The sequence below is a fragment of the Schistocerca cancellata genome, chromosome 7 (genome assembly GCF_023864275.1).
Source record: "Schistocerca cancellata isolate TAMUIC-IGC-003103 chromosome 7, iqSchCanc2.1, whole genome shotgun sequence".
Lineage (NCBI taxonomy): Eukaryota > Metazoa > Arthropoda > Insecta > Orthoptera > Acrididae > Schistocerca > Schistocerca cancellata.
In genome coordinates, this window is record NC_064632.1 from 125464690 (window position 1) to 125490126 (window position 25437).

The 25437-nt window shown below is 39.6% G+C and overlaps 1 protein-coding gene across 1 annotated transcript in view; it reads left to right on the forward strand.

The window, feature by feature from the left end:
- The window catches only part of LOC126092664 (dynein axonemal heavy chain 2), a 994477-nt gene that overhangs the window by 920341 nt on the left and 48699 nt on the right, over nucleotides 1–25437 (forward strand). Inside the window, exons 79-81 of the mRNA XM_049908386.1 lie at nucleotides 16900–17091; nucleotides 21636–21820; nucleotides 24514–24736. Coding sequence (XP_049764343.1) covers nucleotides 16900–17091; nucleotides 21636–21820; nucleotides 24514–24736 — 600 coding nt within the window. The remainder of the gene's footprint in view (nucleotides 1–16899; nucleotides 17092–21635; nucleotides 21821–24513; nucleotides 24737–25437) is intronic.

Sequence of the window (25437 nt, forward strand, 5' to 3'; positions counted from 1 at the left end):
TCACAAGATTTGATTGAAAAACTTTCCCTCGATCCGTAATTAATGACCTTGTGGCACCATGTTTTAATACAATGTCTTCCATGATGCATTTGGCTACCTCAAATGCTTCGGCTGTTTTCACAGCTTTCGTAATGGCATAGCGTGTCAGATAATCAGTGAAAAGAATAATCCATCTATTGCCACTATCAGACATTGGAAATCGTCCAAGGAGGTCAATCCCAACTCGATGGAAAGGCGTTTCGGCTGATGGAATTGGTATGAGTTGGCCAGGTGGTTTCTCAGGAACTGCTTTCTCCTGTGGCACTCTCAATGGTGCGACACATAGTGACAGACACTCCTAAATAAACCCAGCCAGAAAAATCTCTTGCAGATTCTATCGTACGTCTTAATAAATCCTAAATGTCCAGCCTCAGATGTGTCATGGAATTTCTGTAGAACATCTAAGTGCATGTGTTTAGGGATCACTGGTAGCCACCTCTTTCCAACGGATCAAAGTTTTTCTTGCAAAGTAATCCATTAACTACCTTAAATTGTTCTTTCGCATCCTCTGACCGATTTAAGGCAAGCATAATATGAGATATCTTGGCATCCTTCTTCTGCTCATCAGAGACCCTGGAGTGCAGTGAGACAGTCACTATCTTCATAAAAGTCATGATGGTCTTGCAGAGGGTATCTTGAGAGACGGTCGGCATCTTGGTATTTCCTTCCACTTTTGTATACTATGGTAATGTCATACTCTTGAAGATGTAGTGTCCATGTGGCGAGTCATTCTGTTGGATCTGTAAGACCTGTCAACCAATGATGGTCTGTAACAACTGTAAATGGACTTCCATAGAGAGACTGTTGAAATTTGCACATGGCCCAGATCACAACAAGACATTCTCTTCCTGTAGTTGAGTAGTTTCTCTTGGCTTTTGTAAGTGTTCTAGAAGCATAGGCTATAACCTTCTCTTTTCCATCCGAAATTTGCACCAGAACAGCACAGATCCCATACCAACTGGCATCTGTGTGTAGTTCTGCAGGTGCTCTCTCATAATAGAGACCAAGTACAGGGTCATTTGTCAGAGCTTTTCGCAGCACATTGAAAGAATCTTGTTGAGCACCACCCCAGATAAATTTAGCACCAGCTTTTAACAACTGTTGTAGTGGCCTGGCTTTGATACAAAAGTCGTTGATAAAACAATGGTAATAAGAACAAAATCCGAGGAAGCTTCTCACATCTCTAATACTTTAAGGAATAGGAAATTCCGTTATAGATCTCACCTTTTATTGGTCTGGCCGCTCACCTTCATTTGACACAAGGTATCCAAGTATTTTGATTTCTTTTGCTCCAAAGAGACACTTTCTTGGATTAAGTTTCAGTCCACCTTGTTGGAGACACTTAAGAACAGTCCTCACTCTTTTTACGTGTTCATTAAATGTCTCTGAGAACACTATAATGTTATCTAAATAACAAAGACACATTGTCCACTTTAGGTGACTTAGATTGATTATCCATCATCTATTCAAAAGTTACTGGTGCATTACACAAACCAAACAGCATTACCTTAAACTCATACAGGCCCTCATGGGCGATGAATGCAGTTTTCTCACGATCAGCCTCATCTACTTTGATTTGCCAGTACCCCGAGTACATGTCCATGGTTGAGAAAAACGTAGCCGCCTTCAGATAATTTAGTGTATCATCAATTCGTGGAAGGTGGTAAACGTAATTTTTAGTTATCTTATTAAGCTTCCTGTAATCAACACAACAGCGCCAACTGCCATCCTTCTTCCTGACGAGAACCATTGGTGATGACCATGGGCTCTGGGAAGGCTGAATGATGTCATTCTTCATCATTGTCTCTACCTTGGCACAAATTATTTGACGTTTCATTGGTGACACATGGTATGCTCTCTAGCTTGTTGGTTGATGGTCTCCAGTGCTAATCCAGTGCTTCACTGTCGATTTGTCTAATTTCCTCTTCACCTGTGGATTGAAGCATTCAGAGCACTCTTGAAGTATGGAAAGTAGCTTCTTCTATTGTTCCTTAGTGAGTTCTGCTGATAGTCAAGCTAGAAGATCTTGTCTCATAGTGGTAGTGCCAATTTCACCCACAGATTCGGCATGGGAGGTTTCTATGATGCTTAGCTGTTCGGCAATTAATGGCTCGGTGTTTGCTACGCACATGCATCTTGAAGGATCTGCAGTTTTCGGCAACAGTTAACTATCCACAACTCACTGAATCTGTTTGTAAATGAGACGACAGAGGCAGGGATGACCAAGTTATTCTTCAGTGGTGTGCTTCTCTTGTATTCCACTACAAGATCCATGGGTTGATGCATGGCATGACACATGACAGTTACCTTTCTAGAACTGACTGCAGGAATGATCACTTCATCCAGCACACATAGACTCCACACACTTGGGTGTACATCTTCTGTCCACAGTATCTCGTCTCATCTAGCATAATCTTCAAGCGAACACAATCTATAATTGCCTGAGAAGCTTTCATAAAGTCACATCTGAGAATGACGTCATGACTACACTCTTGTAAGACAATGAATTCTAAGGGCTGTGTATGGCCACTTATGCCAACACGAATGACACATCTTCCTGTAGGTTTTACATATTTCCAATTATCCATTTTCAGCAGATATGTTTTGTTGTCGACAAATGGGGTTTTCTGCAACTGGCGATGGTACTTCTCCGAAATGAATGAATATGATGCTCCAGAGTCCACATGAGAGCTTGGGCTTGTCAGCCATCCATGAGGATATCGACCTAGTTTCCTGTCATTTTCGTAGTGATCAGCAGTGGAGGATTTTTCTCTTTGGCGGCCTCACCTCCAAGGAAGGTCACACCCTTTAGTTTTCCAGGTTGCGGCGGCTAGGTGATCAGCTGGAGCTCCTAAATGGTGATGGAGACCTTGATCGGCATGTTGGGGAGTGTGCTCTTCAGCAGCTAGCCTGCAGCTATGGTGACCTGCGTCGTCCTGCACTCACATCTTCTTGTTCATCTTTGTCGTCCCAGAGTTGGCGTTGGCTAAGATCGGTCGGCTGTCTTCTGGCACGGGCATCATCAAATATCAACCGCCTTTCTCGACAATAGCACACCATATGTCCCAGTTGTCCACAGTGGAAACATACTGGTTGGTTTCCTAGTCTTACCTGGTGACCAAACAGGTCCCTCATGCGGCATTTTAGGAACGTGACGCCGCCTGGGTGTCGACTTTTTCACCATTTTAAAGGGAAATGAAGGACAAGAGAGTGGATTCAATATCTGTTCCACTTCCTCCCTTATGACCTCTTGAAGCATCTTGGTTTTCTGTGCACTGTGCAATCCAAGTGCCTTCTGGACTTCCTCTCTCACTATCTGACGAAGAACACTTGTGAAATCAGTTGCTTCCTCCATCACAGACATCGATACAACGTTTGGAAGCTGTTCAAACTTCTTGCGTGTAATTCGTTCTTGGTGCATTGTCTCAGTATACTGGCACCATTTCATGAAGTCGTCTGCTATCGAAACCTCCTTCAGGAGTAGGGCTTGATACATGTCCTCAGCAACACCCTTTGTGAGATGTACAACCTTATCTTCCTGCTTGATTATAGGATCCACTATTTTACACAGCTCCAAGACGTCTTGAATGTAGGATGCTGTAGTTTCTCCTGGTCGCTGTGCCCTGCACTTTAAGTCTATCTTCAGCCTTCCACTTATGTCATTGTGTGTCGCTGAAACACTTGCGCAGTTCGCGTGGAATACTTCCCAGCTTGTGAACTTCTCCTCGTTGTTCTCATAACATTGCTTGGCAGTGCCTGCCAAGTAGAAAAATACGTTAGCCAAACACACAGTGTCATCCCATGTATTAAATTTGGCTATACGCTCATATACCTTCAGCCACTTGTTTGGATCTTGGCCATCATCACCAGAGAACCTGGAAGGATGTCTCATGTGTTGGTACGAAGTTGCTGTCATCGTAGCGCTGTCGTCTTCTGCTGTCTCTAATAGATTGTGATTTGGTGAATATGGCTCAAACTTGAGTTCTCACCACATAAACAGCAGCTCTGTCGTGGCCTGATGGGAGCCACTGTGTCATCGATAATGTGCGCTATCACAAGATCCAATACCCAGTGTCTCTTCCAGAATAATGTTACGTAGAAGGCAGTGTAATTAGATGAATGATAAACAACAACTTCACTTAACGAAGGTTTATTCAGCTCTTGCGCATACAAGAGTGCAGAGCGAACTGCCTCTGGCCAGAATACATATGGTTATATACAGTTACAGAACATTTCAGTACAGTGATTATTGACATTTGTGGGTACTTATTGAATGTACTCGAAGTGAATATAGAAATTAAAATTTTACAGGTCAGATGAGTTTTGAACGCACGACCATCCATGCAACAGTCTAGTCTCATAACCACCACACCACGGTGACTGTGCTACTCAGCTTCTTCTGCGACAATATTTTGCAGGTGAACATCCACATACTGCTACAATAGTTTACTATTGAACATTTATGAGCAGTAAAAGCCTAACCACATAGTTCACATTTCTTGAAGAATAAAAATGTACGTATTGAAACAGACAATGTCATTGTTTTAACACATGGCCTAATTGTGTAACATTTATTTAACAGTTGCACTGAAATTAACAAATATCATTACACAAACAATACTTTTGACTAAACTCTTAATTACTTTGGAATTAAATTAACTAAGGGCTGGTTTTGTTAACTTGTTTTTGAATAGAGCCAAATAAATACTTTAAGAATACTATTAGTTGTTCCTCCAAATGGTTATAATTAGTACAGAATTTATATTTGTTTATATGTCAATAATAGAATTTAAGTTATGAAACAATTACTGATTTCACCCTGTAACAAAAGTATTAACTAGGAATAGTCAAAATAAATTACAAAATCAATTACATACATAAAACTAAGCACAAAATTATATCTGGTGTTATATTCTTTAAAACTGAGAGCCATCCTTTCTCTTTTATGAAAATGCAGATTATACTCACATATGTCAATAGTAATTCGTTAAAATTAAAAAAAAATGAATTTAGGGAGGCAGATGTCAAAACAAGTGGGGAAGTAAATATATCCCAGCTTGCTTCGTCACAGTGTGATGTTATTTGTACTGAATAATATACATCTACACCTACACACTGCAAACCACCACAAGGTGCATGACAGAAGGTGTGTCCCATTGTAACATTTTTTTAAGTTTTCTTCCTGTTCCATTCACATGTGGAGTGCAGGAAGAAAGATTGCCTGAATGGCCCTGTGCATGCAGTAACTATTCTAATCTTATCCTCGCAATCCCCATGTGAGCGATATGTAGGGGTTGTAGTATATTCCTAGATTAATCATTTAAAGCTGGTTCTTGAAACTTTGTTAATAGACTTTCTCAGTATAGTTTACATCTATCTTCAAGAGTCTTTCAGTTCAGTTCCTTTAGTAGCTCTGTGACACTCTCCCATGGATTAAACAAACCTGTGACCATTCGTGCTGCCCTTCACTGTATACATTCAATATCCGCAGTTAGTCCTATCTGGTAGAGGTCCCACACATTTGAGCAATATTCTACAACCAGTTGCATGAGTGATTTGTAAGCAATCTCCTTTGTAGAGGGATTGCACTTCCCCACTGTTCTATAGCTTAACTGATGTCTTCCACCCACGACTGAACCTTTGTGATCATTCCATTTCATATCTCTACAAACTGTTACATCCAGGTATTTGTATGAGTGTCCGATTCCAACAGTAACTCATCGATATTATAGTCATAGGATACTACGTGTTTTTGTTTTGTGAGGTGCACAATTTTACATTTCTGAACATTTAAAGCAAGTTGCCAATCTCTGCACCACTTTGAAATATTAGGAAGATTTGACCGAATATTTATGCAGCTTCTTTCAGACAGTACTTCATTATAGCTTCTTTCAGATAGTATTTCATTATAGATAACTGCATCATCTGCAAAAGCCCAATTTTACTATTAATATTTTTCTTCAAGATCATTAATATACAACAAGAACAGTAAGGGTCCCACCACACTTCCCTGGGGCACAAGTGAAGTTACTTCTAGATTGGGAGATGACTCTCCATCCAGGACAACATGCTGCATCCTCCCTACCAAAAGGTCCTCAATCCAGTCACAAATTTCACCTGATACCCCATATGACCATACTTTTGACGTTAAATGTAGGTGAGGTACTGAGTCAAATGCTTTCCAGAAATCAAGAAATAGAGCTTCTACCTGATTGTCTTGATCCAAAGATTTCAGTATGTCATGTGAGAAAAGTGCTAGTTGGGCTTCACATGGTCCATGTTTTTCAAATCAATGTGGGTGGGCATTGAGGAGGTCGTTCTGTTCAAGATACCTCATTATTATTTGAGTGCAGACTATGTTCTAAGATAAGGTGATGAACTGTGAGAAGCACACCAACAAAACTAAAAGCATTCATCTGTGCTATCAAACATAATGTAAGAATGTTGCATAATGTTTGAAGCAAACAGATACTGAAAGTTTTGGAACACTTACAAGTAAAAATATGCAAGAACCTATCAAACTCATAAATCAGCTGAGTGAATACAAACACCATCCTTAATTAAGAGACACTGATGAACTGCTTTAAATAACTAGCCATGTGAGCATATTCAGCACTGCTGCATTTCACTAGCTCCATTCAGAAAATGACACCAAATATATTGTGTGGGAGATGTGTCGCCAGTGCAGCCACCTACTAACTACTGCCAGCAGTGATCAGTCATCAACATGCAAGACAGAACTATATGGGCATATATTTAAAACTGTTCATGTTGCACACCTGAAATAGTTTATTTTAAATTATAGTGAATTTATAAAATAAATTTTTAAAGTTGTTTTACAGTGAGAACCTAATTGCTTAAGCTGTTGTAAGTGCCATGTAGGTAGTCTAAATTTTATATTGACTGTTGTAACAGAAGAGCTGGACTCACAGTCAGACAGTGCAGGGTGCACAACTATGTTTTAATTGTTTGTATCTTTCAGTCCCCCATTAACCCTGGACCCTGCCAAGGTGGGATGATATCAATGTCTTAACTATGATATAGTGGTATCAGGTGTAACAAAAATGGAGGAGTATATTTGGAGATGCCAGACAACTCTGTGTCATCTGAAGAAAAGCAACAGCCTTTCTAGCCATTGTAGGGGAAACAGTCTAGATGACTCACTGATTTGGCCTAGTAACATTTAGCGAACATAGCCTTGCTCTGTTGGTACTGAAAACAATTGAAAGCTAGGGGAAACTGCGACAATTATTTTTCCTAAGGGCATGCAGCACTATTGTATAGTTAAATGGTGATGGCATCCTCTTGGATAAAGTATTCTACAGGTAAAATAATATCCCTTTCAGATCTCTGGCAATGACCACTCAGGAGGATGTCTTCATCAGAAAAAACAAAACTCTCATTCTGGAGATTGCGCTTGGAAAGTTAAAACCCTTAAATAGGTAGGTAATCTAGAGAATGTACTAGAGAATTTAAAAAGGGAAGTGGATAAGTTGAACTTATATACAGTGTAAACTAGTGAAGTGTGATGGGAGGGAGAACAGGATACCTGATCAAGTGAGTAGACCTGCAGGGCTATAAACACATTATCAAACAATGGTAATACAGGAGCAGATCAGACAATGAAAAAGAAAATAGGAAATTGGGTAAGCTGCTATGAGCAAACATAAGGATTGCATTATTGTAGCCAAGGTAGACATGAAGCCAACACCCAACACAGCGGAACAGGTTTATATGTCTGCCAGCTATGCAGATGGTGAAAAAACTGAAACAATATGTGATAAGATAAAAGAAATTATTCATATAGTTAAAGAAGATGAAAGTTTAATGTTAGTAGAAGAGTGGTAAGTTGTTAGTGGGACAATAAAGGGAAGAAAGTACATTATGAGAGCATGAACATTGCTAAGGAATGAAAGGGAAAGCTGCTTGTTAGAATTTTGCACAGAGCACAGTTTGATCATTGCAAACACTTGGTTTAAGAATCATGAAAGAAACCTGTACCGTATTTACCCGAATCTAAGCTGCACTCGAATCTAAGCCACACCTGAAAAATGAGACTCGAAACAAAGGAAAAAAAAAAATTCCCGAATCTAAGCCGCACCTGAAATTTGAGACTCGAAATTCAAGGGGAGAGAAAAGTTTTAGGCCGCACCTCCAAATCGAAACAAAGTTGGTCCATTGTAATATGAGACACAATTTAGGTCGAATGAATGATGATACAGCTACAGTAGTTTGGTTCGAGTCGTAAGCTTTACCAGGTAGTCATTGCTATGCGTCAGGCGCTCCGTCCGTATTTATACGGGTAACCTTCCTTTTTCACGTGTTTCGTGTGGTTTGAATCGATTGCTTATTTTGTTTGATCTGATAAGTGCCGTTTTCTCTGTTATAGGTGTTTATGTCACTCTAAGCTGAAAATGCATCACTGTACTGTGTCATGCATCGTTTGTCGCATTCTGATAGTGCGTGTTTTCGGCCTGTCGCCGTTCGCGGCATGGCTTGCTTTTGTGCACGCTACCGCCGCTTACAACTAAAAAGAGGCGAATCGTCTCATTAGCGAAGCAATGTCAAGAGACTGCTATTTGTTGTTACTTACACTGCTGCTTTCTTTGAGAATGATCAACAAGAACCAAATAATAGGCTGCGTATGATAGAACATGTTCTGAACGAGAGTTAGGCGAAAATTTTTCTCCGTTTGAAAATCTTTGCGGCCGCTTCTTTAGTTCATCAAATTCTGCACAGAAATTAGAGTGATCTTAGATTTAAAAATCTAGTCAGTTGCCGTGGTTCGTTTCTGACTGTATCACTATTAGGCTAAGAATAATACGAATATAAACATGACACGATAAGTGTGTTCTTCCGCGTTTGCTGTTGTCTCACTCTAGTTTTGTAGTTTATTAGGCAGACTGGATTTAAATGAGATAGCAACAAACACGGAAGAACACATGGCAAAATGTTTATATTCGTATTATTCTTATGGTGAATGGTGAAGAGAATACTGCTCGTGATTCACATTTCATCAGGTTACTATTAGCAACCATCTCTTCTCACAGGTAGGAAAAAATTCAGAACGTAGAGTTGGCCATATTGAAAAACATCTCAAACAGTCTTGCCAGTCGGATTTTCGTAGTACATTGAAATTCTACTACATTCGAAGATGAACAATACGGAATTTGTATTTACTTCGTTGGATAATGTATGAAAATGCAGTGGTCGAAACTCGGGGCGGAGAAGAAAAAGCTCGTCTTCCACCTTTTTTTTTAATTTATTTACTGACACAGAGGTTTTGGCGCCAGTATTTATCTTTGTGCCTACAAAGCATGCCTTTGTAGCGCTACATGTATTCGACGGCAGAAGTTAGTTGTGGCGGCACCTACCAACATTTTTCAGAACTTCCGCTTGCTTTGCACTCGATTCTAAGCCGCAGGTGGTTTTTTGGATTACAAAAACCGGAAAAAAAGTGCGGCTTAGATTCGAGTAAATACGGTATATATGTAAGAGACAAAGAGACACTTGAAGGTTTCTGATAGTTTATAGAACAGTAAGACAGGGATTTTTAAATCATGTTTTAAACTGTAAAACATTTCCATAAGTAGATGTAGGCTGTGCCCATAATTGATTGGTTATCAACTGCAGATTAAAACTGAAGAAATTGCAGATGAGACCTCAATACACGGAGAGAACAAAAGTAGTGGAGAGGTTCATTGGTAGCATTAGGCAATGAATGACTGAAATAAGGGAAAGAAATACAATAGAAGATGAAATTGTAGTTTTGAAAGAGGAAATAATGAAGGCAGCAGAGCATAAAATAGGCAAAAATACAAGTCCCAGCAGAAATCCTTAGATAACACATGAGATATTACATTTAATCGATGAAATGAGAAAATATAAAAATTCACTAAATAAGGCAAGTGAAAGGGAATGCAGACATCTAAAAAGAGAGCTAACCGAAGGTGCAAAATTCCTAAGTAGGCATTATTAGAGGACAAATGCAAAGCTGTAAAGCATGCATTATTAGGGGAAAGAGATGCTGCCTAATTGAAAAGACCTTTGGCAGAAATAGAAACAGCTGTATGAAAATTAAGATCGTAGATGGCAAACCAGAACCAAATAATGAAAGGAAAACTAACAGGTTGAAAGAATGTAGAGAAGAGCTACACTAATGAAATGAAGTTGAAGATAATGTTGTAGAACCAGAAGAGGAAGTAAATGAAGATGAGACAGGATATATGAAATTGTGAGAACTGGACAGAGTACTGAAAGACCTAAGTGGAATCATGGCCCTTGGGGTAGATGACATTCTTTCTAATCTGGGAGAGCAAACCATGACAAAATTATTCCATCTGGTGTGCAAGATAGGTACAGTTGATGAAATACCCTCAGACTTCAAGAAAAATATAATATTTCTAATTCTGAAGCAGGCTGGTGCTAAAAGGTGAGAATACTATCAAACCATCACTTTTATCAGTCATGGCTGAAAAATATTGACAAAGAATTATTTACAAAAGAATGGAAAAATTGACAGAAACCTTGTGGATAATCAGTTTGGATTCTGGAGACATCTAGGAACACATAAATCAATACTGACCCTATGAATTATCCTGGAATGTAGGTTCAAGAAAGACAGACCTATTTTAACAGTACTTGTAGATCTAGACAAAGCTTCTGCCAATGTTGATTGAACTACACTCTTTGAAGTTTTGAAGGAAGCAGCAATAAAATGTAGAGTGTGAAAGGTTATTTAAAACTTATGCAGAAACCAAACTGTATTTATAAGATTTGAAGGCCATGAAAGAGAAGGCATAGTTGAGTAAGGAATGAGAGAGCTTGGAGCCTATCCCCGAAGTTATTCAGTCTGAACATTGAGCAAGCTGGAAGGAAACCAAGGAGAAATTTGGAAAGAGAATTGAAGTTTGGGGAGAAGAAATAAGAGCTTTGAGAATCATAATTGTGTCAAACTTGGAAGAGCTGTTGAATGAAATGGATAGTGTCTTGAAAAGAAGTTATAAGCTGAACCTTATTAGAAGTGACACAAGGATAATGGAATGTAACCAAATGAAATCCAGTGATACTGAGAGAAATAGACTAGTAAATGAGACACTAAAAGTAACAGATGAGTTCTGCTATTGACCATCCAAGCCATATTATAGATGTACAGTTGAGACCCTATGTCATCTCACTCAATGTACTGAGTTTGAGTTGGTGGGCGTGAATGAGCAAAAAGCACACACAATAATAAGCTGCTTACAGTGTGCTGAAAAGAAATCTCAAAACCTCTTACCTGTGTGATTAACTGCAGCATTAGAAAAAACATTTATCCAGCTGTTCTAAAAATGAGTGTTGTGAAACCAATGTATAAAAAGGGAATTAGGAAAGATATCTCTAGCTATAGACAAACATGAGAAGCATTCAGTAAGTAATGCAACACTTTTTTTTCTCTGCAGATATTGATTGAAAAAAGCAGAATTGTTTGTGGGATGTTGTGAAGTATTCAAGCTTCAGCACCTATGTTTTCATGAAGTTCTGATAGATGGTGGTGCTATACATAGCCTTCAAAATGGCATCTGTAACAGAGGTACATTCCAAGCAAAGAGCTGTCATTTAATTTTTCTTGGTAGAGAATCAGAATGTTGTAGGTATTCATAAGTACTTGCAGAATGTCTACCGAGACCTGGCAGTGAACAAAAGCATGGTGAGTCATTGTGCGGGGCTGTCACTATCACAACAAGAACACAGAAACCTGACTGATCTCCAACATGCCAGCTGGCTGCACACAGCTGTGACTCCAATAATGTTGCAACATGTGGATACTCTCATTCGAGGTGACTGATGGATCACAGTCAAACACCTCACAGCTCGACTAAACATATCTGTTGGTAGTGCAGCCACACTCATTCACCATAGTGCTGCCACACTCATTCACCATAGTGCTGCCACTTTCATCCACCAGTTGTGGTACTCAATGTTGCATGCCTACTGGTTTCCTTATTACTTAACATAAGACCATAAAGACCAATAAAGGACCGTCTGTCCAGAACTGCTTGTGCATTACAAGGAGGATCACGACAAATTTTTTGCGAACGTTGTCACAGGTGATGAAACATGGGTTCAACATTTTGAACTGGACTGTTCTTCCTCATCCGCCTTACAGCCCAGATCTTGTACCTTCCAACTTCCATCTTTATGGCCCGATGAAGAATGCACTATGTGGGAAGCAGTATATGTATGTTGGGGAGGTTATTGATGCAGCAAGATGTTGGCTCTGACATCGACCAGTAGAGTGGTACCATGCAGGCTTACAGGCTGTCCAAAAAAAGTGGCATAAGGCTGTCACGGTGAATGGAGATTATGTTGAAAAATAGGGTTTTGTAGCCAAAAGATGGGGAATAACACTGTTTATTGGAATCCTGAATAGAACCAACCTGCTTTCAGAAAAAAGTGTTGCATTACTTAATGAGTGCCCCTCATATCACTAATAACTACATCTACCAAAATATTCGAAAGCATTATTCTCTCCCAGCTTAGTGCCTTTTCACAAAATACAAACAACTTGTAGATTCTAAGCATGGCTTTAGAAAAGGGCAAAGACCACAGGAGTTACACAATAACTCTATGAGGAATACTGGTTGTTGAACCAGAGGACGCAAACTGAAGCTACACTCCTGGAAATTGAAATAAGAACACCATGAATTCATTGTCCCAGGAAGGGGAAACTTTATTGACACATTCCTGGGGTCAGATACATCACATGATCACACTGACAGAACCACAGGCACATAGACACAGGCAACAGAGCATGCACAATGTCGGCACTAGTACAGTGTATATCCACCTTTTGCAGCAATGCAGGCTGCTATTCTCCCATGGAGACGATCGTAGAGATGCTGGATTTAGTCCTGTGGAACGGCTTGCCATGCCATTTCCACCTGGCGCCTCAGTTGGACCAGTGTTCGTGCTGGACGTGCAGACCGCGTGAGACGACGCTTCATCCAGTCCCAAACATGCTCAATGGGGGACAGATCTGGAGATCTTGCTGGCCAGGGTAGTTGACTTACACCTTCTAGAGCACGTTGGGTGGCACGGGATACATGCGGACGTACATTGTCCTGTTGGAACAGCAAGTTCCCTTGCCGGTCTAGAAATGGTAGAACGATGGGTTCGATGACGGTTTGGATGTACCGTGCACTGTTCAGTGTCCCCTCGATGATCACCAGTGGTGTACGACCAGTGTAGGAGATCGCACCCCACACCACGATGCCGGGTGTTGGCCCTGTGTGCCTCGGTCGTATGCAGTCCTGATTGTGGCGCTCACCTGCACGGCGCCAAACACGCATACGACCATCATTGGCACCAAGGCAGAAGCGACTCTCATCGCTGAAGATGACACGTCTCCATTCGTCCCTCCATTCAAGCCTGTCGCGACACCACTGGAGGTGGGCTGCACGATGTTGGGGTGTGAGCGGAAGACGGCCTAACGGTGTGCGGGACCGTAGCCCAGCTTCATGGAGACAGTTGCGAATGGTCCTTGCCGATACCCCAGGAGCAACAGTGTCCCTAATTTGCTGGGAAATGGCGGTGCGGTCCCCTACGGCACTGCGTAGGATCCTACGGTCTTGGCGTGCATCCGTGCATCGCTGCGGTCCGGTCCCAGGTCGACGGGCACGTGCACCTTCCGCCGACCACTGGCGACAACATCGGTGTACTGTGGAGACCTCACGCCCCACGTGTTGAGCAATTCAGCGGTACGTCCACCCGGCCTCCCGCATGCCCACTATACGCCCTCGCTCAAAGTCCGTCAACTGCACATACGGTTCACGTCCACGCTGTCGCGGCATGCTACCAGTGTTAAAGACTGCGATGGAGCTCCGTATGCCATGGCAAACTGGCTGACACTGACGGCGGCGGTGCACAAATGCTGCGCAGCTAGCGCCATTCGACGGCCAACACCGCGGTTCCTGGTGTGTCCGCTGTGCCGTGCGTGTGATCATTGCTTGTACAGCCCTCTCGCAGTGTCCGGAGCAAGTATGGTGGGTCTGACACACCGGTGTCAATGTGTTCTTTTTTCCATTTCCAGGAGTGTATATTTTAGACTTGACAAAAACTTATGACACAGTAACCCATAGGTTTATTCTAAAAATACTGAAGCCATATGGTATCAGGGAGCCCTTTGTGCATTTTATAGCAACATACCTGTTGAACCATAAGTAGTGCACTAAACTGTCATATGCATTAGCTGAAAAAATTACAAATGTTCAACTTATCGGTGAAACAGTAATACAAGGTGCACCTGTGCATCAAATCCTTGGTTGCTTTCCTTTCAGATATATATATTAACAACATTGTACAAGGCATTAACTCTCTTATTATATCCTACGCAGATGACACCTCAGTCTTATTCTAAGGTAGGGAAAAAATGAGGTAGACTCTAGTGGGGTAACAGAATTAACAAAATATTTAAACAATCAGGGCCTCAGGGTGAATGTCACACAGTCTAGATTATTGGCTTCCAAACCAGACACTTCTCATCCCACTGCTGTAAATAATGTGTGTAACATCTCAGCAATAGATACTGGCAGCTGTAAATTTCTTGGTGTGTACACTGATGAAAATCTGCAGTGGACTAACAATTACGTGGAAAAGTCAGTAGTTAGTATCTCCTTAGCCAGCTTGCAAAGTTAGTTCATAGCCAAACATTAAAAATTGATGCTATGAACAATTTACCCCTTTCTTAATTATGGAATTGAATTATGGGGTTGTGCTGTTGATGTCCACTTAAAGAGAATATTGCTATTGCAGAAACAAGCAGTAAGACTTATACACAGGGCAAGTCATATAGTGCCATGTCATAAAGTATTTTTACAGCACAAATACTTGATAGTATAATCTTTATAAATATTGTAATTACTTACTGTTTGCATGAGTCAAACAAATTAAGGTATTAAGTGCAGTAGTGTACATGATCGCAACACCAGACCAAATATAAGCACTTTCTGAAAAGAAAAAAATTAAAAATGAAAGCCCATACATCAACAATTTGATTTGGCTTAACAAACTGTCTAATAACATGTAAGGGGATTTGTTTTAACACAAAATTCAAATATTTTCTGATAGAAAATTAATTCCAACACAGTGAATTATATAAGGCATTGCTTGTGGTACGAACCAGCAGCATATTAGCTGTAAAGCTGTAAATGTATAAAATATATATAAGATGCAACAACTGTTGTATGTAACATATTTTGTAAATATAATTATTGCCATATTATTATTTCTAACATTTGCAAAAGCTATCACTGTTCTGACTTCATGGAAGGAAATGTTAGTAAATAAATAAATAGATAGATGAAGGTAACTGAATTAGAGGAGATATAAAGTGCAAACTGGTAATTACAAGAAACTGTTTCTAAAGAGATATTTGTTAACATTGAATGTCAACACAAGTCTTTTCTGAATAAGTTTGTCTGGAATTTAACATTGGACAGGAGTGAAAAGTGGATGGTTCAGACAAGAAGAGAATACAAGCTTTTGAAATATGGTGCTACAGAAGAATTTTGAAAATCAGCTGGGTTAACTGAAAACTAAGAGGAGGTACTGCATTAAATTGGGGTATGGCACAACTGACTAAAAGAGGGATTGGTTGATAGGAACGGGAATCAAGGAACTGTCAGTTTGGTAATGGAGGGAGAGTGGGGATTAAAAATGGTACAAGGTGATCAAGGGATGAATGGAGTTCATAAGTTAAAATATATGTAGTTTACAATAGCTATGCAATGATGAAAAGATGTGCACAGAATACACTAGTGTGGAGTGCTGCATCAAATCAGTATAAGAGTGAAGACCACAACAACAACATGTCTTACAGAAATGAGGTTTATAAATGGTTATAATGCATGTTATTTAATGTTTAAACAAAGAAGGAAAAAAAATTTAATGTTCTATTAAAGCTGGGTGCTCCCATTTGTGAGACCATTCGTCTTTCACTTACTCTCTGATTTTCTTTTAATTGACTTTCAACATTTAAACAATAGAAGTAGTAGGTTCAATCACTCCCTGTACAGTTGAGGTACTGATTTCTAGACAGGCACTTTAACAAGATTGAACTTGTAGCTAATCTTCCAGACAGTGTCCTGCCTTCCCTTTATTAGAGTAACAAAAACATTCATACAGACACATTGCTGCAATGCTGGGACAGTGTAGGTGGATGCACTTGTGTGCTTTTGTTAGTTTGTTGGATTCAGTTTAGTTCATATCTCTTTCTTCCACTGTATGGTGGGCGGGTAACCTTTGTTTGTATTCCATTCTGGACTTTCCAGTCACAGAAGGAATTTCTACTCTGCAGTGGAGTGGGCAATGTTTTGAAACTTCCCGGAAGATTAAAAGTGTGTGCTTCATCGAGACTAGAACCTACGCCCCACGTAGTTGTAATCTGTCAGGAAGTTTGCAATTAGAGGTTCAACATTTATGTACATGTGCTTGGACAGCCACTGCAGATGATCTGACTTTTGATTTCTAATTAATGTAAGCAAGTTAGGCAGTTATTTACTTTCTTTTTCAACCTCCTAATATTTTGGTACACTATAGCACTCATAACCAAAACTTTTTATTATTATTACTAAAACTGCAGTTTCCTTAATCTGTCTCAGTTCTTCCTGCACTCATAACTGTTTAATTTCAATTAATTCTTGTTATTGCTTTCCTTAAATGAATTTTATATTTAGCTAATTTATTTTGGTTGGAACTTCGTTACTGATTTTTTCACTCTATTATTGTCTGTTACTTTGATTAATGTTCTAATAAGGGGTAACACTTCATTTATTGAAGTGAAACTTCCTATTACTCACTGTGGCTGTCTTTTTTTTTTAGGGGCTGAAGGCAAACTTGAAACGACTTTATCAGCTCATTACCCCTACACAGTTTTCTATTTGCAAGAATCAAACAAAGTATCGTCGACTGCTCTTTTCTCTCTGTTTTTTCCATTCAATTTTGTTGGAAAGGAAAAAGTTTCAACAACTAGGTTGGAATGTTGTCTATAGTTTTAATGACTCTGATTTTGAGGTAAGAAGCTATGATTTAATAACTAGTCATAAGATAGGTGTTACACTTCTGCTTGAGATACTTCGTAAAGCATTTTGTACCTGTGGTTACAAAAAAGATAATAATTTGGGCATGTTTGTTCAAAATCCATGAAATGTAATTTATAAGTATTAATTTACAATCTATTGTTCATTGTGATGATAGTGACAGTTCATTCATTCATTCTTCATTCATTCATTCACTGTATTTAATAGATTCCATCATTGGGATGTGGAACAAGTCATGGTTTACAGTGACAAAAGACAAGGAAGTCATATAAATTTAATCGGTGTTAACAGTTAGCTGCGTATATTGCTAACACCTGTAACTTTTATGTAATTATTACTCAGTGATGTAGAATAAATACTAATTAAGTAACAGTTTTTTTTGTGTAATACATGTAATGTTCTGTTTCCTGGATCTATTTTTCTCTCTCTCTAGCTAGACAATAAACAAAATAAATTACACCTTTAAGACAAAATACAAATTTAGCAGTAGCAAAGTCCCAAGAAGAATGAGAGCAGGTATGAATTTTAAGAACATACGCATGCCAACTGGAGAAAGTAATATTTATAGAAGGAAAGTCCATGAAGCAGTCAAAATATCAAAGAGTGAGTAAAATTTCAATAGAGGTGATAGCTACAGTTTTCTGTCTTCATGGCTAACCACTATTGCAGAAGTAAACACCAAACCACAGCAAGGGAGGATTGAAAACAACTACCAAGAAATGAATGAGGAGGCACAACAACTATGATATTTATTTATTTTGGACTCCCCCTCTCAGTATTTACTCAAGTACAATGGGCCATCAATAGCAGCCTGAATATTGTTACCCAGTAACTCCACTTCTCCAAAAAAAAATGTGTGGGAAAATTGTCTTTTATCAGTGAACATGACATCGTCTTTCAGCAGTGTTTGGACATCTAGGGACACCAGTGGAATCTGGAATAACATACAACCACTGATGAATTCTTCTTGGGTTATCAGCCGAGTGGTGGTGTCGTCTTGTCCCATTGTTTCAATGAGTTTAGTACCCATCATCTTCTGGCAAAGTGTCAGGATGCTGCATATCTATATAGTTGCTTGGCCATTGTCGGCTTCTGTAGGCCGGCCAATCACGTTCCTCTGGAAGGGGGTACTGCATCGGTGGTAGTGGGGTAGTCCTCGGCGTGGCCTGGTGTCAAGACCCGGTGGCTATCCAATCTGTCCGCGGACGCCACTGCCTTCAGATCGGAGCATTCCTGATGTATTTTGTCAATTGTGGGATTCCAAGCTGCACTGAGCTGAAAACCGCTATCCCTGTATACTGAATTGTTGTGCAGACATATCTTCACTGCCTTCTTGAAGATCAAGTCTCAGAAATAGTTGGCGTTGCACTGCTCCTTTGTTTTTTCAAATTCGAAGATGTGTCCCTTGATAATTCTATGTTCTGCTACCGCGGACTTGTTTGTCTGTCCTAATCATACATTCCTGATGTGTTCGGTACTGTGCTGCGAGATAAATTGTTGTGTGCGCCCAACATATTCCATCCCACATTCGTACTCAATACTGTAAACGCCTGGTGTCTGCAACCCCAGCTGGCCTTTGGCTGAGCCAAGTATATCTTTGACCTTTTTTGGTGCATGAAATATGGTTGTTATTTTGTGCTTCTTTAATATTCTTGCAATCTTGGCTGTCGGCGGTCCAGCAAACGGCAGAAATGCCACACGTTTTTTCTTCTTCTTCTTCTGTTTTCTCCTCCTGCCTCGTCTGCATGCAACTCATGCCTTATTGTGTCTTGGTGTAGTCATTCTTTTGGAAGGTTTCCTGCAGATGTGCTAACTCATGTGGCAAACTCTCACTGTCACAGATCGACCTGGCTCTTTGTACTAAGGTGTCAGTACTGAGTTACATTGTGCTGGATGGTGGTAGCTCCGAGCATTGAGATATAAGCCCGTGTGCGTTCTTCTTCCTGTAGACCGAGTGTACCAATGTATCATCTGGATTTTTCTTGATCAAAATATCCAAGAAGGGAAGGCAGCCATTCTCTTCTACCTCCACAGTGAATTTGATTCTGTCACGTATGCCATTGAGACGGAGTAGGAACTCCTGTAGTTTTTCATTGCCATGGGGCCACACTACAAAAGTGTTGTCTACGTATCTGTAGAACACCTTTGGTTTATGGCGGGTGGTGTTCAGTGCCACATCTTCAAAGTGCTCCTTGTACAAGTTGTCAGTACTTGGGGCAAGGGGGGAACCCGTGGCAACACCATCTGTTTGTTCATAGAATTTCCCACCACTTTTGAAGTATGTTGTGTTTAACATGAGACGAAAGTGTGTGAGTGTGTTCTCATTGAAGTGATCTTCGAGTAGAGCTAAGGAATCATCCAGCAACACCCAGGTGAAAAGAGAAGTGACATCAAAGCTGACTAGCTCGGAGTTGCCACCATCCAGCACAACGTAACTCAATACTGAACACCTTAGTACAAAGAGCCAGGTCAATCTGTGACAGCAAGAGTTTGTCTCATGAGTTAGCACATCTGTGGGAAACCTTCCAAAAGAACGGCTACACCGAGACACAAATAAGATGTGCCTTGCGTGCAGATGAGAGGCAGGAGGAGAAGACAGAAGAAGACGAAGCAAAACGTGTGGCATTTCTGCCATTCGCTGGACCGCTGACAGCCAAGATTGCAAGAATATTAAAGAAGCACGAAATAACAACCATCTTTCACACACCAAAAAAAGTCAAATATATACTTGGCTCAACCAAAGGCCAGCTGGTGTTGCAGACACCAGGAATTTACAGTATTGAGTGTGAATGTGGGATGGAATATGTTGGGCAGACACAACAATTTATCTCCCAGCACAGTACTGAACACATGAGGAACGTACGATTAGGACAGACAAACAAGTCCGCGATAGCAGAACATAGAATTATCGAGGGACACACCTTCGAATTCGTAAAAACGAAGAAGCTGTGCAGCGCCAACAGTTTCTGGGACTCGATCTTCAAAGAGGGAGTTAAGATACATCTGCACAACAATTTAGTAAGCAGGGATAGTGGTTTTCAGCTCAGTGCAACATGGAATCCCGCAATTGACAAAATACGTCAGGAATGCTCCGTTCTGAAGGCAGCAGCGTCTGCAGACAGATTGGATAACCACTGGGCCTTGACACCAGGCCATGCCGCGGTCTCCCACACCACCACCGATGCAGTACCCCCTTCTGGAGGAATGTGATTGGCCAGCATACAGAAGCATACAATGGCCAAGGAACTATATAGATATGCAGAACACGGCATCCCAACACTTCACCAGAAGATGACGGGTATGAAACTCATCGAAACGTTGCGACAAGACGACATCACCACTCGGCTGATAACCCAAGAAGAATTCATCAGTGGAATATGCTGAGAAAGACTGTAATCGCAAACATACCACCAGATTGACTGAATTGTCAACCATTAAAGAAGTTTGAAGAGGAGTGTGACACATGCATTGGAAACTCCAAGTTTAAATACCAACAGTGCAAGGAAAAGATACATTACTACATACCATAAGGATGAGATGTAAAGTTGCAACAGGCAAAATGAAAAGACACTTACACATTAGCTTTTGGCCATAACCTTCATCAGAAAAAGAAAGAGGAAGAGAAACACACACACATTCATTCATATAAGCAAGCACACTTCACACACACATGACCATTGTCTCTGGCAGCTTGCACCAGAATGTATTCTGGTAAAAGCTGCCAGAGGTGACAGTCATATGTGCATGAGGTTTGCTTGCTTATATGAATGAATCCGTGTGTGTTTCTCTTTCTTTTTCTGATGCAGGCTGTGGCCAAAATGTAATGTGTAAGTTTCTTCTAATTGTGCCTGTCTGCAACTTAACGTGTTATATTTACAGCAAATAGGAATCAATTTTTTCCTTATATTATTAATATGACGCATCCTAATGACTCAGAAGATTCTATCAACATCAGAGCCATCAGCCAGACAATGGAATAGCATTTCACCATGATTAGTGCTGTTGCCAGCAATGATCTGGGCATCCTGTAAATACTGGCTGGGCTTCGAGAGCAATAATGTTGAGCCTTATAACTCCCTTTCTCCATGTTGGACCTGGATTCAGCAATATCAGAGGTGGTGATACTGTGCCTGGTCTCACACAAATCAGGTAGAGCAACTGCTGCAGCAACTTAGAACACAATCCAAGGAAATCTTTGTAGAATCTTTAATAATGGCATACAAGCCTATTTCCCAGATAATGGAGAGGGAAAATTTTGAACATCTTCCACACACCAGGAAATGAAAGAAAAAAGTTGTTTTCGTGGAAAACATGTATAACTTTCTATGTGTATTTATTAATAGTGCTAGTTGACCTTTTACTGCTGATTCATTGCAGGAAACCCCGCGTTTAGAGTGGAACATTGTCAGAAATATATTTTTTCTTTGCTAATTAATGTATTTCAGGCTTTAACTGCTTATAAGAATAATTATACATGCATAAATGAATGAAAACTGCTAGTTTTATTTTTTTAATTAGGTTTCTGAAAATCTGTTACAAATATACCTGGATGAGTATCCTGAGACTCCTTGGGATGCACTAAAGTATCTCATTGCTGGAGTTAATTACGGTGGTCATGTGACTGACGACTGGGATCGTCGTCTGCTAACTACGTACATTAACAGATATTTTAATGAGGATGTTCTTACCAATGATTTATACAGGTATGTAAAGAAGCAGTCATCAGAACATTTTGTTCCAGTTTTTTCTTTCGCCAATACATGAAACAATTCTGTTTTGATTTGATTTTATTTCTTTACATTGTCTTGTGTGGAGTCATCACTATGATGACTTTTGCAAATGCCATACATTTGGGTCTTAATATTACAAGTAATAATTAAAAGAAGCAATAATACTTATCAAAATTCAGTACAGTGTTTGTGCATTATCTCAATGAAAATAATCAGTTTCTGAAAATGTAATGTAATTTCATAGACAAGAAATCTACTCACCCAGCAGCAGTGGGAGGAAACACATAAAAATTAATAAAATGTACAAGCTTTCAGAGCCATTGGCTCCTTCTGTCCTTCCAGCAGAAGGGCTGAAGGGGAAAGAAGAGGGATGAAGAAGAAGGGCTGGTGAGGTTTAGGAAGTGGAGAGGATTACAGAAAAGTCATCCAGAACTCCAAGTCAGGGGAGATATCCCAGGTGGTATCCCAGGACCTGCCTCTTTCCCACTGCCCCCTCCTTATGACCTTTCCTATTCCCTCCCCACCTCCATCAGTTCAGGCAACTGCTTTCAGTAATAATCAAGTATCAGTAATCAGTCTTGCTGTGGCAATGGGAATGTGTGTTTGGGTGTCCGTGTGGTTCTGTGTGAATGTCTGTAGTATCGCCAAAAAAAGAACAAGTACTTGAAAGTTAATGGTACTTCTGTTTTCTGTTATGTGTTTCTGTGCTCCACATGTCAGTCTGCCATAGGTGAGTGGTTGCCTTTCCCTTATTTTACATTTAATATCTTGTGAATTATTCAAGAATTCCTATTGACTTTATCTTGTTGCCAGTTGTTCCTCTGCTGCATTCAATATTTCAATTTGCAAAGCTACTATTTCTCTTTGTTGTATTTCCGTTACCCATTTCTGTCAGTTGCTTAATGTTCAGTTTGAAACTGCAGACAGCCTCTACTTCTTTCATCTTATTTAGATTCCCTCTCACTAAGTTCATAACTTTCTGAAGTTTCTTCAGCTTTCATCTGCATTTCATATCGAACAGTTATGGTTAGAGTCCGTATTTACTCATCAGTTGCAGTTTAAAACCATGTTTCTAAATGTCTGTCTTACCATTATATCCACCTGAAAGCTTTTGGTGTTTTCAGGTGTTGAATGGACTGTACAGTCTCCTTTCATGGACCTTAAACCATGTGTTCGTGATAATTAAATTGTTTTCTGCACAAAATTCTACCAGGTGGCTACTTTAATTCGCTTCCTCTCAGTCTGCATTCTCCTACTATTTCTCCTTCTCTTCCTTTTCCAACTACCAAATTCCAGTCCCCATCGCAATGAAATTTCATCTCTCTTAATACCATGAATAATTTCTGTTATCTTATTTTTCTTTCAATTTCTTCACCCTCTCCTGTTTTAGTTCACATGTATACCTGTACTAGTAGATTGGATTAGGTTTTAATTCCATAGACCCAAAAATGAGAAGATTCTCGTGGGTGTGGAACATGTTAGAAAGTATAACATAAAAAAACATAAAACATTTGAATATAATTCTTACCACCCTGATCATTTATCAGGATATTGTCAAAATAGGTGAATACATCACAGAAAACTGGAACGGCTGATATTTACAGAATTAATACACTGTCAGAATGAAACACTGTTATGCACTTTTAATAAATTTATCATACATAAAATACCTAATCTTGTCTGTTGTGTCCAAGTGCTGTCAAAACTGAAATCTAACAGACATTTTTATGTAAGCTCCTCTAACAGTCCATGTTAAAATATTCATCTATAGAGTAGAAGGAAATGCATATCAAAAAGTATCTGTTTAAACCATGCATTATCTAAAACCACGTGTGGAGGCTCACAGGTTGTGTCTATATTGGCTATGATGATTCATTCCATATTCTCTTTGTAATTGCTTATCTGCATTTCAACCCCTTTTTGCCATTATTAGAATACTCCTGAATTATATTTATTTGATTTGGTGTTTATAAACCTGTATTCACTGCAACAGAAATCCTGTTCTTCATATCATTGCACATCACTAATTGCTCCTGTGTACAACTTCAACTTATCCATTTCCATTGTCAATTTCTTTAACTTTCCTAATTGATTAAGGACTTAATATTCCATGATTCATCCTGTAGAACTCTATTTTCCTCTGATGACTACATCATCCTATGTAGGCCCTGCTTAGGTATCCCACAGGAGGATTAGTTTACTTGTGGAATATTTTACCCAGGAGGATGCCACCACCATTAAACTATTCTTTCACTTTTGGCAGGCAACAACTTATGTGCCCCCAGGAAATACAATGGCTTTGCTTCACCCTTACATTCAGCCATCTGCTGTTGGCTAATATTACAGGGCCAAATCAGTCTATTGTCCAGACTGCTGCTCTTGTAACAACTGAAAAGGTTGCCGTCCTGCACCAGGAACAATATGTAGGACTGGCCTGTCCATAAATGCCCCTCCAATATGGTTACACATCTGCATCATTTAGGCATGTAAGACACTCCACCAAAGCTAGGTCAATGTTGTGACACAGGAGGACTTAGTGAATATATCCTGCATTATACAGCATAAATATAATTCTGTGTGATAATTTTGAGAACTTAATAGCTTAAATAGTGAGCAATAGTTTTACAGGTTAATTAATAAATTAATTTCTGATTATTGCATGATAGGCTTTCTTCCCTGCCAACCTATGTAATACCACGAGATGGCTCTCTCCAGTCCTACCAAGATTATATAGCACTACTTCCAAATGTCGACCAACCAGAGGCATTCGGTCAGCACTCAAATGCAGATATCACATCTCTCATTTCTGAGACAAGAAGTATGTTTGAAACACTTATGTCAATGCAGGTGCAAGTAGCTGCTGGAGAAGGAGAAAGCAAAGAAGAAAAGGTGATGTTTGTACCCTACTAAGTATGTTTGATTTCTTAAGTAAGTTTCATTTAAATAATAATCTATTGCATGTCAAATACTGTGTTTATAATTTTGGCTTAAATGACTAGCACTCACAAAACTTTATTTTGAAATAATTGTCATAAACCATTTGACATTCATTAAATTTCTGTGCATTATGGTCTTCAGCTGAATGCATCCTTGTTATTCTCCTTCATGGCTTGTAATGTAATCCACACACCTTTCATTAGGTCATTATCTCACTCATCTGTTACACATTGCAACATCAAAAAACTCTTGACCATCTGCCTGACTACGTGTCCCACATGCCTTAAAATTTTTAACGTTTTAGACACACACACACACACACACACACACACACACACACACAAATACACGAACGTCAAGTATTTAGTACATAGACTTGAATGATTTTCATAGTGCACATGTTTATTTTGATATCAAGCCTTGTTATTTGTGTTTGGCATTCCTTGTTCATGAATTACTCTTCTCATAACCCTAATTCAGTATACCCCATTTGACATTTTAGAACTCATCTACCAACTGCACTGTTTTATCTTCAAATCTTAGAGTCCTGCAATTTTCTGTACCTAAATAAAAAGCAGTGGAAACAGTTAGGTTTCTAAAGTCAATGTTATTTTCTGTTTAGCCAAATTACAGATAGAAAAGTGTGAATGGTA